The sequence below is a fragment of the Podarcis liolepis genome (genome assembly GCF_965112155.1).
Source record: "Podarcis liolepis genome assembly, chromosome: 1".
NCBI classification, from domain to species: domain Eukaryota; kingdom Metazoa; phylum Chordata; class Lepidosauria; order Squamata; family Lacertidae; genus Podarcis; species Podarcis liolepis.
Window position 1 is genome coordinate 9,576,837 of NC_139554.1, and position 15,903 is coordinate 9,592,739.

Sequence of the window (15,903 nt, forward strand, 5' to 3'; positions counted from 1 at the left end):
GATTCACCGCTTCTGCGCATGCGCGTGACATCATTTTGAGTGCACATGTGTGAGCGGCGAAACCCAGAAGTAACGCATTCTGTTACTTCTGGATCGCCGTGGAGGGCAACCTGAAAATGCTCAACCCGAAGCTACTTCAACCTGAGGTATGACTGTAAAGTCCTTTTGTAGGTTCTCTATCGGTAGGAGAAAATAACAGAGAACAACCAGAGAATACAGTGGTGCCTCGCAAGACGAAATTAATTCGTTCCGCGAGTTTTGTCGTCTTGCGAAGCACGGTGTCGGGAAAGTTTTGGAAAAGCTTCAAAAATACCAAAGTCTTAAAAACCTCAAAAAAGGCTACCACACCGCGTGCTATGAGTTGCTCCTCGAAGTCAAGTCGCAACTGTATTAACGGTGTTAAGAAAAAGGAAACAAACTTGCAAGACATTTTCGTCTTGCGAAGCAAGCCCATAGGGAAAATCGTCTTGCGAAGCAGCTCAAAAAACCCTTTCGTCTTGCGAGTTTTCTGTCTTGCAGGGCACCACTGTATTGAGAAGCAAAGCAGCTAGTAAGCCTGATCTTTATTAAAGCTGTTGCAACAGGGTCTCCCAGGAGGGGTGGGGGAGGGACTCAGAACAAAGGTGTGCCTGCCCTTATATAGACTTTTTTAATTGCCCACCCTCAAACTCCAGACCACCCCCAGAAACATCGTACATACATCACAGAAGGGGTGTATCTCAGGACCACCTCCCCCAGTGCATCATACATACATCACAGGAGGGGCGGACTACAGCAGAAATCTGAGTGCGTTGTTTTTCTCTCCTGTCTGCCAGAATGCTTGATTGGATGACCTGGGCATCCTGGCCACTCTTTTCGTTATTCAGTTCCCGAATCCACGTCACAGGCTCACACCCTATTCATATCTTAAATGTGCCCTTAAGACAGGATTTGTGAAAGAGACAATGGGGAGATTTCCTTTAACCTTGCAGAGAAATATTTGAGGTCATTTTGGGAGAGAGAAAATGGTTTCAGGACTTTTCTGTGGGTTTCAGACATATGGGTTTACATATTTGTACGTGTTCGCTTGGTACAGTTATGAACATCTATTATATATATATATATATAAGACCTTGAAATTCTTATAACACAACCAAGGCAGCTGGAATGGTATATGCGCCGAAATGCAGGGAGGGTTCAGTACCTACGAAGGAGAAACAGCAAATGAAACTGAAGGAATATAGAATAAGAGACCAGGAACAAAGAGTATTTAAAGAAGAGTGGGGAATGTGTGTAGAATATTTAAAGAATCATTGTACACAAATTAAAACATTAGCAGAACATGAAAAAATAATAATATGGAGTAATTAGAATATGCAGCAGCAGAGGATAATTTGAAGGAAACCTAGAAGGGGCAGGGCAGGGAAGCCGGTGAATAAATGTATTGTTTTTTGTTGGCAAATGTGAATGTGGAAACTTGTAAAAGTGAAAATAATTTAAAAAAAGAAGAAGATGGCACACCTGGCTCAGAAGAAGGCTATTCAAAGGGCATCTCCCATACAGAAGCTACATGCAAAACTGCTTCCATCCTGGCTAGTCCCTGGACAAATGGGAAGTGTGCTGGGCCCTACATTTGGCAGGAGAGGCTCTGCTGCCAGATTGGCACTGGCAGGGTCTTCTCAGTGGTGGCTCCCCATCTGTGGAATGCCCTCCCTGGGAAGGAGCATCTGTCTCCTTCACCACTGAATTTCAGGAGAAATTTGGAGACATTTCTCTTTACCCAGGTATTTGATGACTGATAGATACTGCCCGTGGCAACCTTGAACTTAGTAACTGTCAGGATATGTGATTTGTTTTGTAAAAAGGAATGTTTCAAGATGGCTTTTTGTTGTTGTTGTTTAGTCGTTTAGTCATGTCCGACTCTTCGTGACCCCATGGACCAGAGCACGCCAGGCACTCCTGTCTTCCACTGCCTCCTGCAGTTTGGTCAAACTCATGCTGGTAGCTTCGAGAACACTGTCCCACCATCTTGTCCTCTGCTGCCCCCCTCTCCTTGTGCCCTCCATCTTTCCCAACATCAGGGTCTTTTCCAGGGAGTCTTCTCTTCTCATGAGGTGGCCAAAGTATTGGAGCCTCAGCTTCAGGATCTGTCCTTCCAGTGAGCACTCAGGGCTGGTTTCCTTCAGAATGGAGAGGTTGGATCTTCTTGCAGTCCATGGGACTCTCCAGAGTCTCCTCCAGCACCATAATTCAAAAGCATCAATTCTTCGGCGATCAGCCGTCTTTATGGTCCAGCTCTCACTTCCATACCTGACTACTGGGAAAACCATAGCTTTTACTATACGGACTTTTGCAACTGTCCTCAAATGTTTTCTGAAGGTTTGTCAATGTTTCATTTGGTTTAAATTCTTTTAAATATGTTTCGCTTTGTTTTAGGTTGCAAGGTGGTGGGTGGGGGAATTACTAAACATCAGTTGCTATTATGAAACTTAAAAAAATTCCTTCCAGTAGCACCTTAAAGACCAACTAAGTTAGTTCTTGGTATGAGCTTTTGTGTGCATGCACACTTCTTCAGATACACGAAAGCTCATACCAAGAACTAACTTAGTTGGTCTTTAAGGAGCTACTGGAAGGATTTTTTTTATTTTGACTATGGCAGACCAACACGGCTACCTATCTGTATTATGAAACTTGTCAATTAAGCCTTGCGGTCTGTTTGATTTCTGAACATGAGGGTATGTGATGGGTCCGATTAGAAAAGAAAGAGATGGATGGCACTCCCATGATTGGGTTTTTTTCCTTTTTTAAAATGTATGTTTCGTTCTTTGCAATGGATAGTGAATCTGTTTTGATGCTTCCTGCTCTGGGCTCCTTCGGGAGCAGGGGTGGGATCCAAGTATAATAACTAACAAATAAATTTGTATCGCCAGTGGAAAGAAACCTTGAATCTTCTTAACTATTGCAAGCAAAGAACTGTCCTGTACAAATGGATGCATATGAATGATGCTCTTGGCCAGGCTTCCTCAACCTCGGCCCTCCAGATGTTTTGAGACTACAATTCCCATCATCCCTGACCACTGATCCTGCTAGCTAGGGATCAAAACATGTAGGGCAAAAACATCTGGAGGGCCGAGGATGAGGAAGCCTGCTCTTGGCAGACCCTCCAAGTGTCCCTATTTTTCAGGAACAATCCCAGGTTATGGAAGCCACCCCAGTTTCTGATCTGATCCTGGAATGTCCCACTTTTCCATAGGACATCCCTATTTCCTTCATCAGATAAATATTGGAGGGTATGGGAGGGTGCCCCAATTTTCATCGGAGAAATGTTGGAGAGTATGGAGTTATGCAACCCTCAAGTCAAGGAGTTAAGTACAGTGGTACTTCAGGTTAAGTACTTAATTCGTTCCGGAGGTCCATACTTAACCTGAAACTGTTCTTAACCTGAAGCACCACTTTAGCTAATGGGGCCTCCTGCTGCCGCCACGCCGCCGGAGCCCAATTTCTGTTCTTATCCTGAAGCAAAGTTCTTAACCTAAAGCACTATTTCTGGCTTAGTGGAGTGTGTAACCTGAAGCGTATGTAACCTGAAGCGTATGTAACCCGAGGTACCACTGTAACTATATAACCTTTGGAAGACATCTGACAGCAACCCTGTATAGTTTTCTATGTTTCTGTATGTTGGAAGTCTCCGAGAGTGGCTGGGTCAACCCAGTCAGATGGGTAGGGTTTAAATAATAAAATTATTAATACGGAATAGGATGTCCCTATTTTCATCAGAGAAATGTTGGAGGGTATGGAGTTGTCTATTAATCTACCTAATACATTGTTAACTTTCCTGATCTTGGACAGGCTGTCTTCCTTGGAAACAACACAATGTTCTGTATAGGCAAGTCGCATTGCAGAGGTGAAGAATCCCGTCAGCTCCCTTTATTTCCCTTGCATAAGAGCCCAACACAGTATCTGGCTTAGTTCAATCACAAGAGTCCTCAAGGAGCTTTGCGGAAACCCATTTACAAACAAACAAACCGACTCACCGTCCTCATCTGACCTGCCATCATCTTGGCCCTAATCGAGGTGTTCCCTCTTGCATCCCAAAAATAACAGCCCTTCTTGAATTGTGCTCTGCCAACTGCTGGGCAAAAATTGGGCCCTTGCCAAATCGGTGTTTCACAGGATTAGCCTGCTTAGATCAACTAACCCAGTTGTGCAATGCTTAGGAATACAGAGTCAAGTCAATTACATCACTCATGGGAGAAGAAAGCTATTCTAAAGCAAGCAGGATTTTTGAGTCCCTGCCAAAAATGTAACATGGGTGTATTCGCGTGCATTCAAAAGGGAATCATGCTACACAAACAGAAAAAAGATTGATTCTGCCTCTTTCCCACCTCCACGTTTTTCTTTTAAGGCAACAAAGGCAGATAGATATCATGAGTATTTTAAAGGAATTAAAGTCCCAAGATGCAGTTGCTTTTTTCCAAATCATTATATAAGCTTCAGCTTGCTTTCCCTGTAGCTCTTGGCAATATGCGGAACTTAGGAGGCTGCCTTGTGCCAAGTGAGAACCCTTGGTCCATTTAACTCAGTTGGTTTAGAGAGTAGTGATGACAACACAAAGGTCACAGACTCCATCCCCGGACGGGATAACTGCATATTCCTGCATTTCAGGGGGTGGGACTAGATGATCCTCAGGATCCCTTCCAACTCTACATTTCTATTAATCTATTTCTAGGACTGGCTCTCCAGGGTTTCAGGCAGACACCTTTCCCACCCCTGATGTCTTCCATAAACACGGTTTTAACAATGAGTCCGTAAGTGACTGTGGAGGCCAATTCTGGATCCACACGTCCTTCCACAGTGGGGACATTGGTTTCTGGGCAGGAGTTGATCATGGTGTGGTCTTTTACAACTGCTAGGTGGTGACCCCACTGGGCACGGTAATCCAGTCAGGGGAAAAGGGAGCCAGACTATGTTAATGGCACCTTTTCTAGCCCCTCCCCCTTTTGGGGGTGAGCAGAGAGGATCCTAAAAAGGGCTACTCAGTCATGGATACAGCTGCCGAGCTGCTCAACTGCCTTGTTCCTTGAGTCAGAAGGACTGAATCTGTATCCACCGCCCATGCGCCGGTTCATGACTAGGGGCTACCAGATTTCATGATCCTGTCCCCGTTACCATTTGCCGATCGCCATGGGACTTTTGGGGTTTGGGTTTGGGATGGGTTTTTGGAAGATGCCTGTGTGTGAATTTGTTTTATGTGTGTAGATCAGTGCACGCTGACCAACACACAGTCTTTGCAGTAGGGCTCTGTTCTGATGCCATAAGTAGTCATGATGAACCAGTAGATTACTATCTGCTGCAGCCTTCATCCGCCTTCACAGCCATTGTAACATACCACTTGTTATCATCCGCCTGTTCTGCCGTTGAGGATTTCTTGGATCATTCTTTGTCTAGCTCCTTCCCTTTGACCTTATCGCCTTGAGTGACCCTGCTGGGAGTACGAGATTCCCGACGGCTTTGCTCACAAGGGTCATAGGAACGTGCAAGCCCACTCACCACGACAAAGTCTCCTCTGCTGGGGAAGAACGGTGGGAAAGAGCGATCGATCTTGCACTGTTTGTGAGCATCCCAGAGGCATCCATTTGGTCACTGCAGGCCTTTGATCTGACTCAGCAAGGCTCTTCTTATGTTCTTACCGTAGCTCAGTGCTGGAGCAGGTGCGCTGCAAGAAGACTGCCCCAGGTTTTAATGCCATGCGTCTCCTCTTAAAAAGGGATCAGGCAGCAGCTGATGTTGTGGCAGGTCAGAGTTGGCAAAGCATTGCTGCAGGTTCCTGAGCTCAGTGCAGGGTGCATGCTGTGGCACGAGCACTGGATTGGCAGTTCCACTGTGCTGAGCACCCCATGCCAAGCTCCTCCCCAAGTCCTCCAAACTTGAGGTTTGGAAGGGTGGAGAGCAACACCACCCCACCTCCACTGCCCCGCTGACTGCTACTGGCATCTGTTGGCGGCCTGGCAAAGGAGCCAGCAAAATTCACTTTGACAAAAATGAACGGGGGAGGTGGAGACAACTGAGCAGATACCTACTATATTAAATGACTGAAAAGCTCATGAAACTAGAGAAGGTTGCTGTTGATTAAGTTCATTTGTTTCTGTTGGGGTAGAAGGGAAGGATCCAACTGGCTAACTTGGGAAATGTCACAAAAAGCTGACGAACGTACAAACTGTGGATGAAGAGATTAGTTCTGTGCTGTTGAAAGTCAGTACAGCTGCCTTGAGGGAAGAGAGAAGGTCAGTTTGGCTGGGGGAAAGAAAACTTTGGTAGGGCTTTTGGGAGTGGATATGACTATTGGGGTACGGGGCATGGAAAGGTAGGGCAATCTTTGCATTTTGATTCCAAATATTGTGCCGAATAATAAAGTAATTTATTCATGTTGATGTGGTGCCATGCAGGGAGAAATGTGAGGCACACCCGCTTACAGGCCCGGAGTCTGTTTTGGTTCCACACCACAAATGAGCTGATAAATGATTGCAGCCTGTTTAGATTGTAATATGAATTGACATACATATATAAAAATTGCTCAGAGCCCATCTGCTGAGGTTACATAACGCTGAGATCGCAAACAGTTTTAGGAGCTGGATTTACTGCACAAACAGAAACATTTCTGGTAAGACGATTAAGGGAGAGGGGAAAGGGGGGAAGTGAGGCTGACATCACTGTACACACAAGTGTGTAATGTTCCAAAAGGCGCAAGATGTCAAATATGCAAGTCAATCTGTGTTTGCTTTTGAACAGATTCTTGCATAAATATGATGAAAAACTTGTATAAATAGCTTCTTTTTTTTTTTTACAGGGAGGTAGGTATCTTAATTTTGATGGGCGCAGTAAAACACCTGATAATATTTCCATATCACACTTTTGGCACGTAAATTGTTCCTTCGAAAATCAGAGGTGCTATTAATACTGTGCCTTTGGAATTGAAACCCACTGTGCGTCTCCATCGCCACCCTCCAATTCTCTTTCCATTCAGCGTTACATAACTGCCAGCATTCAGGAAATCCAGGCCGTGAGTATCCTAAAATAACCTCTCCTACCGAGCGCTCATTAAAATGACTATAAATAAAGAGTAGCCACAACTGGGTTTGTTTTTTAATGAGATCATGTGGCTGCCTTGTAGTAAATTGAATTGTGTGTTACTAAGGGAACTGTTAAGCCACTGCAGTGCTGTGTCTAAAAAACCTCTAGTGAATACACCTGTAGGGTTTTAAATGCTTCTTTTTATAGACATCTTGGGGTTTTTTTGTTGTGTTTGTTCTATAAAAGAAAAATCATTTACTTTTAGCAGGTTACATAAGGGCGCCGTGAATGCTCAGGGTTAGGTTTTTAATATCAGCACCCCAAGGGATGAAAACATGCCCATCACACTGTTTATTCTCAGGGGTAGCAGAGTTCTCACACTCACACTGGGTACCTACAGGTGTTTCTTTCCACTAAGGCTACCTGCCTGTCTACCTGGCCCAGCTGCTATACATTTAGCAGAGGCTGGGGCGTCTGCCCAAATTGGCAGGTGGTGACATTTCATCCCCAAGCCTGGAGAAGCTGGTCCCCCATCACTTGATGATGGTCAACCTGCAGTTCAGTAAGGGCACAGCAGCAGAGGCAGGTTGAGAAGCTGGCAACCCTAGAAGACTGTGCCTCTGCCAAGCAGTGCTTGTGCAGGGAGATCATTTTAGTACATTATCATTACATTTATTTATCTCCCTCCTCTTCCCTGGACCAGGACTCAAGGCGGCTCACACAAATTAAAGCAGCACAATTTTTTAAAAAAAGCTTTGTTGTTTAGTCGTTTAGTCGTGTCTGACTCTTCGTAAATGATCATTAAAGGTAAAGGGACCCCTGACCGTTAGGTCCAGTCGTGGACGACTCTGGGGTTGCGGTGTTCATCTCGCTTTAAACACTCAAGGCTCCCCCCCCACAAAGGATTCTGGGAGCTGTAGTTTGCTAAGGGGTTGGAGAGTTCTTAAAGGTAAAGGGACCCCTGACCATTAGGTCCAGTCATGGCCGACTCTGGGGTTGCGGTGCTCATCTCGCTTTACTGGCCAAGGGAGCCGCTGTACAGCTTCCGGGTCATGTGGCCAGCATGACCAAGCCACTTCTGGCGAACCAGAGCAGTGCATGGAAACGCCGTTTACCTTCCTGCCAGAGCGGTACCTATTTATCTACTTGCACTGGTGTGCTTTCGAACTGCTAGGTGGGCAGGAGCAGGGACCAAGCAATGGGAGCTCACCCCGTCGCGGGGATTCGAACCACCGACCTTCTGATCGGTAAGCCCTAGGCTCTGGGGTTTAGACCACAGCGCCACCAGCATCCCTAAATGATCATTAGAAAGTAATTAAAATCGAACAGAATTAAAACAATATAATAGCCATCTTCAAATATCTCAAGGGCTGTCATGTGGAAGATAGAGCAAGCTTGTTTTCTCCTGCTCTGGACCACTGGATCAAAGTTACAAGAAAGGAGATTCCAACTAAACATCTGGAAGGACTTTCTAACAGTAAGAGCTGTTCGGCAGTGGAATGGACTCCCTTGGAAGGTTGTGGACTCACTCTCCTTGGAGGTTTTTAAGCAGAGATTGGATGGCCATCTGTCATGGATGCTTTAGCTGAGATTCCTGCATGCAGGGGGTTGGACTGGATGAACCTTTGGGTCTATCAAATCTATTAAAAGGCAGACGATGGAAACGGCACAACACTATTACAGCCCTTTCCCTAAAAAAACAATTAGTTCCCAGTTGGAATAAAACAGGACAGCAAGGAGGGAGCCAGTCTGGCTTCCCTAGGGAGGGAGTTCCAAAGTCTGGGAGCAGCCACCACAGAGAAGGCCCTCTTCCACATCCCCACCAAGCGTGCCTGTGGGGGTGGCAGGGACCGAGAGGCCACTGATTTGTGCCAGAGGGTGCTGCTTGAATGATAAAATATTTAGTTGTTGCTTCTGTGGCTCATATGTGAGAGCTGGGCTAGAAGCAGGAAATGCCAGAGAGTGAGTGCCATGCCTGAATTCTGCTTGAATCCAAGGCTGTGACTATGGGAGAATAATAATAATAATAATAATAATAATAATAATAATAATAATAATAATAATAAATTTATATCCCGCCCTCCCCAGCCAAAGCCGGGCTCAGAGCAGCTAACAACAGTAATAGCAATACCTTTTGGAGTGTTAATGCTGTGAGCCCCTCCATCGTAGGCTCAGGCTGTATAAATGTGTAAATAAACCATAGATCATAAAGACACTGCAGTTTCCGCTGTGCCTCATTCCAAGGAAACTGAACTCTGGGTATGTTTCTGGTACCCCTGGAATCTTGCACTGCTCAGAGATTGCGGTGGCCTGCAACAATACTGAGCTCAGTGGACCACTGGCCTGACACCTACGTTCCTATGATGGCAGTTGCAATCCAACAACATGTGAGGTCTTAATAAAAAAAATCCTTCCAGTAGCACCTTAAAGACCAACTAAGTTAGTTCTTGGTATGAGCTTTCGTGTGCATGCACACTTCTTCAGATACACTGATGGACTTCCATTTCATGCGGCTCAATGTGGTGCCTTCCATGGTTCCAGTTACAGATAGTTAGCTGTGTTGGTCTGCCATAGTCAAAATAAAAAAAATTCCTTCCAGTAGCACCTTAAAGACCAACTAAGTTAGTTCTTGGTATGATATTCAGTGTATCTGAAGAAGTGTGCATGCACACGAAAGCTCATACCAAGAACTAACTTAGTTGGTCTTTAAGGTGCTACTGGAAGGAATTTTTTTATTTTGACTATGGCAGACCAACACGGCTACCTATCTGTAACTGTATGTGAGGTCTTCACATTCTCCATACCCAAGTAACAAAGTTAGAACTACAGACTTCTGGTTCACAGGAAATTTCACTGGTTTGCTAAGAGCTATTGTGAAATGGGCCCCTCTGTCTGTCTCACTTAGCTTGCAAGACGACATTTAGATGGAGGCCGTGATACAAAAGGGAAGTGAGTTGGCTTAGACTGAGTGGTTTGATGCCAAAGCAGAACAGTAGGGCACAACCAGAGAAAATATATGAATCATGAATGGGGGAAAACTTGTGTCAATGAAGCTAACTGCATCTCTCTTAAGATTCAAACTGCAGCCTGATAGCCCGAATGGACCTGTTTCACGAGTCACACTTTTGCCTAGATTAACCATTATGCTAATCGTGCTAGAGATGATGCCCACGCCCACAATGCAATTACTAGCTGCATGTAGATTCCTTCTGGGAGTACATTAAACCAATGATCTAGCACCCATAGTTTGCAAGCACACAGTCTGCACATGCAGCACACTCTTCTCTACAGGATTTTGCTGGAGGGCTCTTATTGGCTAGTGGCTACTACAAGCTTGTAATATCATATATTACACCTGCCTGGGGGTGGGGGCTGAAGGAAGCAGCTCCCCCACCTCAGCCTGTTTTGCGTCTGGCTAGGCTACTAAATGAGAGTTTGCATTTATGGAGGTTAGCAGCTGCAGGTTTGTTTGTATGGAAATATGATGCTCTAAAGTTTAACACACAGAGACACACACCTCAGATTCAAGATATATTGATCGACATGCTATAAGAGGAAGAAGAAGAAGAGTTTGGATTTGATATCCCGCCTTTCACTCCCTTTAAGGAGTCTCAAAGCGGCTAACATTCTCCTTTCCCTTCCTCCCCCACAACAAACACTCTGTGAGGTGAGTGGGGCTGAGAGACTTCAAAGAAGTGTGACTGGCCCAAGGTCACCCAGCAGCTGCATGTGGAGGAGCGGAGACGCGAACCCGGTTCCCCAGATTACGAGACTACCGCTCTTAACCACTACACCACACTGGCTCAATGTTGAGAACACGAGAAAAGCCTACTTGATCAAGCCGGCTGCCTATCTAACCAGCATCCTGTTCTCACAGTTATGCTTGGGAAACCCATGAGCATAAGAACACACTCACTTCTCGCAGTTCCCAGGACCATTTCTCTCCAAAATAGGCTTTGAAGTGGTTCACAAGTATGAAAATCAGTGGTACAAGCACTGAAATATGAACATCCACCATTAAAATGCACCGTGAGCAATCCCATTAAACCATTAACACCTGTAATTAAAACGCCCGTAAGGATGCACACTCATACAATGTTCTATTGGGAAGGATATAGGATAGAAGTCAAAGCCTGGTCCGGACTCCGGTGCTGACAAAGCAACTATTGTGAAACTTTGCATTTCCTCCAGCCGGTCATCCAGTTGGAGGAAACTCTTATTTGCTTACTTTATTGCCCCCTTGATAAACACCAGATTACGTCAGGAGTTTGTTCCTGCTGGCTTGCAGTCTATCATACAGTTCAGCTTTCTGATCGCAGTGTTGGTTAAGCTGCAGGCCTTGTTTCCTTAGTTCTGCTGACTTTTAATTTATTGCATTTTGTAAAACCAAGGGTTTGCTGCTACTTGGGTTTCATCACAAGTAAGTTGTAGGCAGGCAATGCTCACGAGGACACCAAGGGAGATGCAATGTAGCAGCGGTTGGTTAAAGTTTTGGACCGTGGTGGAGCAGATGAGGCAGCCAAAGAGGTCCCTGGAGGCTGGGACAACTAGTTCTGGTTTTCTCCACCATCCTCCTCCCTTGCAAAGATACCCTGCAGACACTTAAGCAATTGATCTGTAAGGATGTTAACAGGGCTCTGCCTCACCTTGCCCTAAATGACCAGCCTCCCAGGCCCATGAGCGCATTTGCAAACGAAATAAGCATGCATTGCTTTCTATTCTGTTGGCTGCTAGGCATTGGAAGGCAACAGCTTCTCAGCAGATGGTATTCCGAGGTAAAACTGTTCCAATCACCACCTCCAGACTGGAGTTCAGGAATGGAGCCAAAATTGAATTCAAGCCGGTCTTGATAAACAAACACTTTACCTGATTTAAAAAAACAACAACAAGTTGAATTTATTCGGACATGTTACAGGACTACGGGAAATCAAGATTCAAGGAATCTGAGGGCTCTGATTTTGAAGCCTCTTTCCACCGCCATGTATTCGAGGACCCTCAGGCCCAGCCAGTTGGGGAAGGAGATCGCGTGGTCATCATCCATGAGCACCTTGATCTCAGAAGTAAGGAATGTGAAAGAAAGCTGAACTCTGCTGCCTTGCTCGAAAGAGAGCTTGCTCTCCTCCTCTTCCCCCAACAGCCCATTTTCCTTGGAGTTGCACACAATGGTGTTCCGACACTTCTGGGGGTCAAAGTGCGGGTTGAAGTGAAGAACGAGGTTCTCAGGGTCTTGGCCCACTTTCACAACAAATTCTTTGGCATCTGGCAGGATCCTTCCTTTTAACTGGACCATGTCTCCATGCAGGACTTGAAACTCAGTGGCACTCCAGTCTTTGTCCTGGAAATAAGGTGAGCCCAGGGGCCACCAAGCAGACTTGGTGGGTGGGGCTGCCTGGCAATCTCTTCCAAGGGTCCAGCTAGTAATCAAAACTTTATTCCGTCCAACCTCTCACACTTTACCTGATGTTAAGAGCCCATGTGGAGTAATGGTTAGAGTGCTGGGAGATCAGAGTGCGAATCCCCATCCAGCCATGAAGCTCATTGGGTGACCTTGGGCCAGTCACCATCTCTTAGCCTGACCTACCTCACAAAGCTGTTGTGAGGATGAAATGGGGAGAACCATGTACCCCACCTTGAGCCTCTTGGAGGAGAAAGGGGGCATATAAATGCAATAAATCATAAAATAAATGGTTGACAGCAGGTGATTGATGGGTGAGTAGACCTGCTCACCTGCCAAAGTGCCCCATATAGGGTGGGGGACATCTGATCCAGCCTCCCAGCCCAGCCTAAAGCCTTCCTTTGCATTTGGCCACACATGCCCGCGAGGGCAAGACTTTTTCCAATCTCTTCCTCCTGTTGCTTCAGTTCAATTCAACACAGAGAAGCAAGAACCCCCATTACTGCTTACCTTGGGCAGGGCGAGTCAGTAGCAAGCTCATTCCTGCAACGTGCTCTATGTAGGGTTTCCTTCGCGCTTGACCTGGAAGCTGTAATTAGTTCAAAATGCTGCAGCACGATTGCTGACAGGAGTGGGGCCTTGTTGGCATACGACATCTGCGCTCAGAGATCTGCACTGGTTGCTGATTTGCAACTGGACCAGGTTCAATAGAGCTTCCTGGTTCTGTTTGCAAAAACCTGGACGTATTGCTGATTTTTTGAAATTTCCCTCATGGTAATTTTGCCATTGGAATTGGACATATAGCAACCTTAGGTTCAAGGTGCTACGATTAGTTTATAAAGCCCTTAGCAACTTGGGACCAGTGTACCTATGAGATCACCTTACCTCACATGTGCCAATTGACCTATTCAATCAGTAGAACTGGCCCTACTACAGGTGCCCCATAATACCTGCATTTTTAAGAACCCTATTATTTAGTGTTAGATGCTTTTGAGTTATGGTGCTGGAGGAGACTCTTGAGAGTCCCATGGACTGCAAGAAGATCAAACGTATCCATTCTGAAGGAAATCAGCCCTGAGTGCTCATTGGAAGGACAGATCGTGAAATTGAGGCTCCAATCCTTTGGCCACCTCATGAGAAGAGAAGACTCCCTGGAAAATACCATGATGTTGGGGAAGATGGAGGGCACAAGGAGAAGGGGACGACCGAGGACAAGATGGTTGGACAGTGTTCTCGAAGCTACCAGCATGAGTTTGACCAAACTGCGGGAGGCAGTGGAAGACAGGAGTGCCTGGCGTGCGCTGGTCCATGGGGTCACGAAGAGTCGGACACGACTAAGCAACTAAACAACAACAAATTATTTAGTGTAGCAGCGCCTGCACTTTAGAACCCTTTGCCTCTTGAGATCAAGCAGGCACCTTCACTGTAATCTTTTTGGTGTCTGCAAGAACCTTTTAGTTCCGACAAGTCTACCCAGATGCTTAGGAAGTCGAGGTAATTTTAATCTGTTTCAGTGTTTTAACTTTTGTGTGTTTTTATGCAGGGTTGTAATTTTTCTTCTCCTTGGTTTTATTGTTTTATCCCTTTGCAAACCACTTTGAGGTTTTATGCAACCAAGCAATACCGGTATACAAATTTTATGAAACAAATAAAATAAGGGTGGGGGCGGATGCACACACACATGTGTGTGTTTGTGTGTTTTTGCTTTTTGTGGACTTTGCAGGGGAGAGGTTGAGCTTCCATTCCAAGGGGCAGTAGGATCAGATTTTAAAGGCCTGTGAGAAGAATTAAAAAAAGAGTTGTTGCCTAGTACTGAAATGACGTTTTAAAAGTTCCAAGTCAAACAATGTCACACGCAGCTGGGACAATAATAAACAGCTCAATGTTTAGAAATGCAGAACTTGGCCAGCTGTATCAGAAAGCTCTTCATTACACAAGGCGCCACTCGTTTCTAAAAGTTGTCGGATGTGGCTATGGCCACGGGGCAGGCACCTTTAAATGGGGGTTAAGACAAATTAGTGAATGACAGGTCTATCTGGGGTACAGTGGTACCTCGGGTTAAGTACTTAATTCGTTCCGGAGGTCCGTTCTTAACCTGAAACTGTTCTTAACCTGAAGCACCACTTTAGCTAATGGGGCCTCCTGTTGCTGCCGCGCTGCCGGAGCACGATTTATGTTCTCATCCTGAAGCAAAGTTCTTAAGCTGAGGTACTATTTCTGGGTTAGCGGAGTCTGTCACCTGAAGCGTATGTAACCTGAAGCATATGTAACCTGAGGTACCTGAGGCAGTATTTATTTTACTTCACTTTCATATATAGTCATACCTTGGTTCTTGAACGGAATCCATTACAGAAGTCCATTCGACTTCCAAAAATGTTCGAAAACCAAGGGGCAGCTTCTGATTGGCTGCAGGAGCTTCCTGCACTCAACTGGAAGCCGCGGAAGCCGCATCAGACATTCGACTTCCCAAAAAAGTTTGCAAACTGGAACATTCACTTCCGGGTTTGCAGCATTTGGGAGCCAAAAGATTCGAGTCACAAGGTGTTCGAGTACCAAGGTACACTGTATTAGACTTAATAGTTGTTTGTCGCTCAAAGGTCTCCAAGCAACTTACAGCAAAAAGAAAAAAGAAAAGAGAAATACAATATATAAATACAGTGGTGCCCTGCAAGACGAATGCCTCGCAAGACGAAAAACTCGCTAGACAAAAGAGTTTTCCGTTTTTTGAGTTGTTCCGCAAGACGAATTTCCCTATGGGCTTGCTTCGCAAGACGAAACGTCTTGCGAGTTCTTGCGAGTTTGTTTCCTTTTTCTTAAAGCCACTAAGCCACTAATAGCCACTAAGCCGTTAATAGCCGCTAAGCCGCTAATAGCTGCTAATAGCCGTGCTTCGCAAGATGAAAAAACCGCAAGACGAAGAGACTCGCGGAACGGATTAATTTCGTCTTGCGAGGCACCACTGTATTTGTCCCTATTGAACCCCAAACTAACCAAAAGAGTTTCAGTGGGGACAAATGTAAGGTTCTGCACTTAGACAGGAAGAACCAGATGCAGAAATATAAGATGGGGCACACCAGGTTTTTTTGTTGGGGACGCGACAGTCTATTAATGAATTCCAAGAATGTTATACTGGGAGATTGCAGCAAGTATTCAAGACAGGCTGGCATTTAGGAACATACCAAGCCAGGTCACGGACCCTCTAGCTCAGTAATGACAGAGAGGAGTTCCCCAGAGTTTTAGACAGGTGTCTTTCTACCTGAAGATGCTGGGGGAATGAACCTGGGAGACCTTCTGTGTGAGGAGCCGATGTTCTGTCTCTGAACTACGAACTCTCCCCTTGGAACAACAGCCAGTTGTGTTGTTGTGTTGCTTGTGCACAGTGGCCTTCATTTAAAAATTAACTGCAGCGAGGCAAAGGTTAGGCTGCATGCCGTGACTTGTCAACTGTCTCCGTTAAG

The 15,903-nt window shown here is 45.6% G+C and overlaps 1 protein-coding gene across 1 annotated transcript; it reads right to left on the minus strand.

Annotated features, from left to right (window-relative positions):
• Window positions 1-11,977: 11,977 nt before the first annotated feature.
• Window positions 11,978-12,340, minus strand: LOC310711228 (16 kDa beta-galactoside-binding lectin-like; the record flags this gene model as incomplete). Its single annotated transcript, XM_083512870.1, has 1 exon — window positions 11,978-12,340. One exon carries the CDS (start codon window positions 12,338-12,340, stop codon window positions 11,978-11,980), a length of 363 nt encoding a protein of 120 aa, XP_083368996.1.
• Between the last annotated feature and the right edge of the window lie 3,563 nt (window positions 12,341-15,903).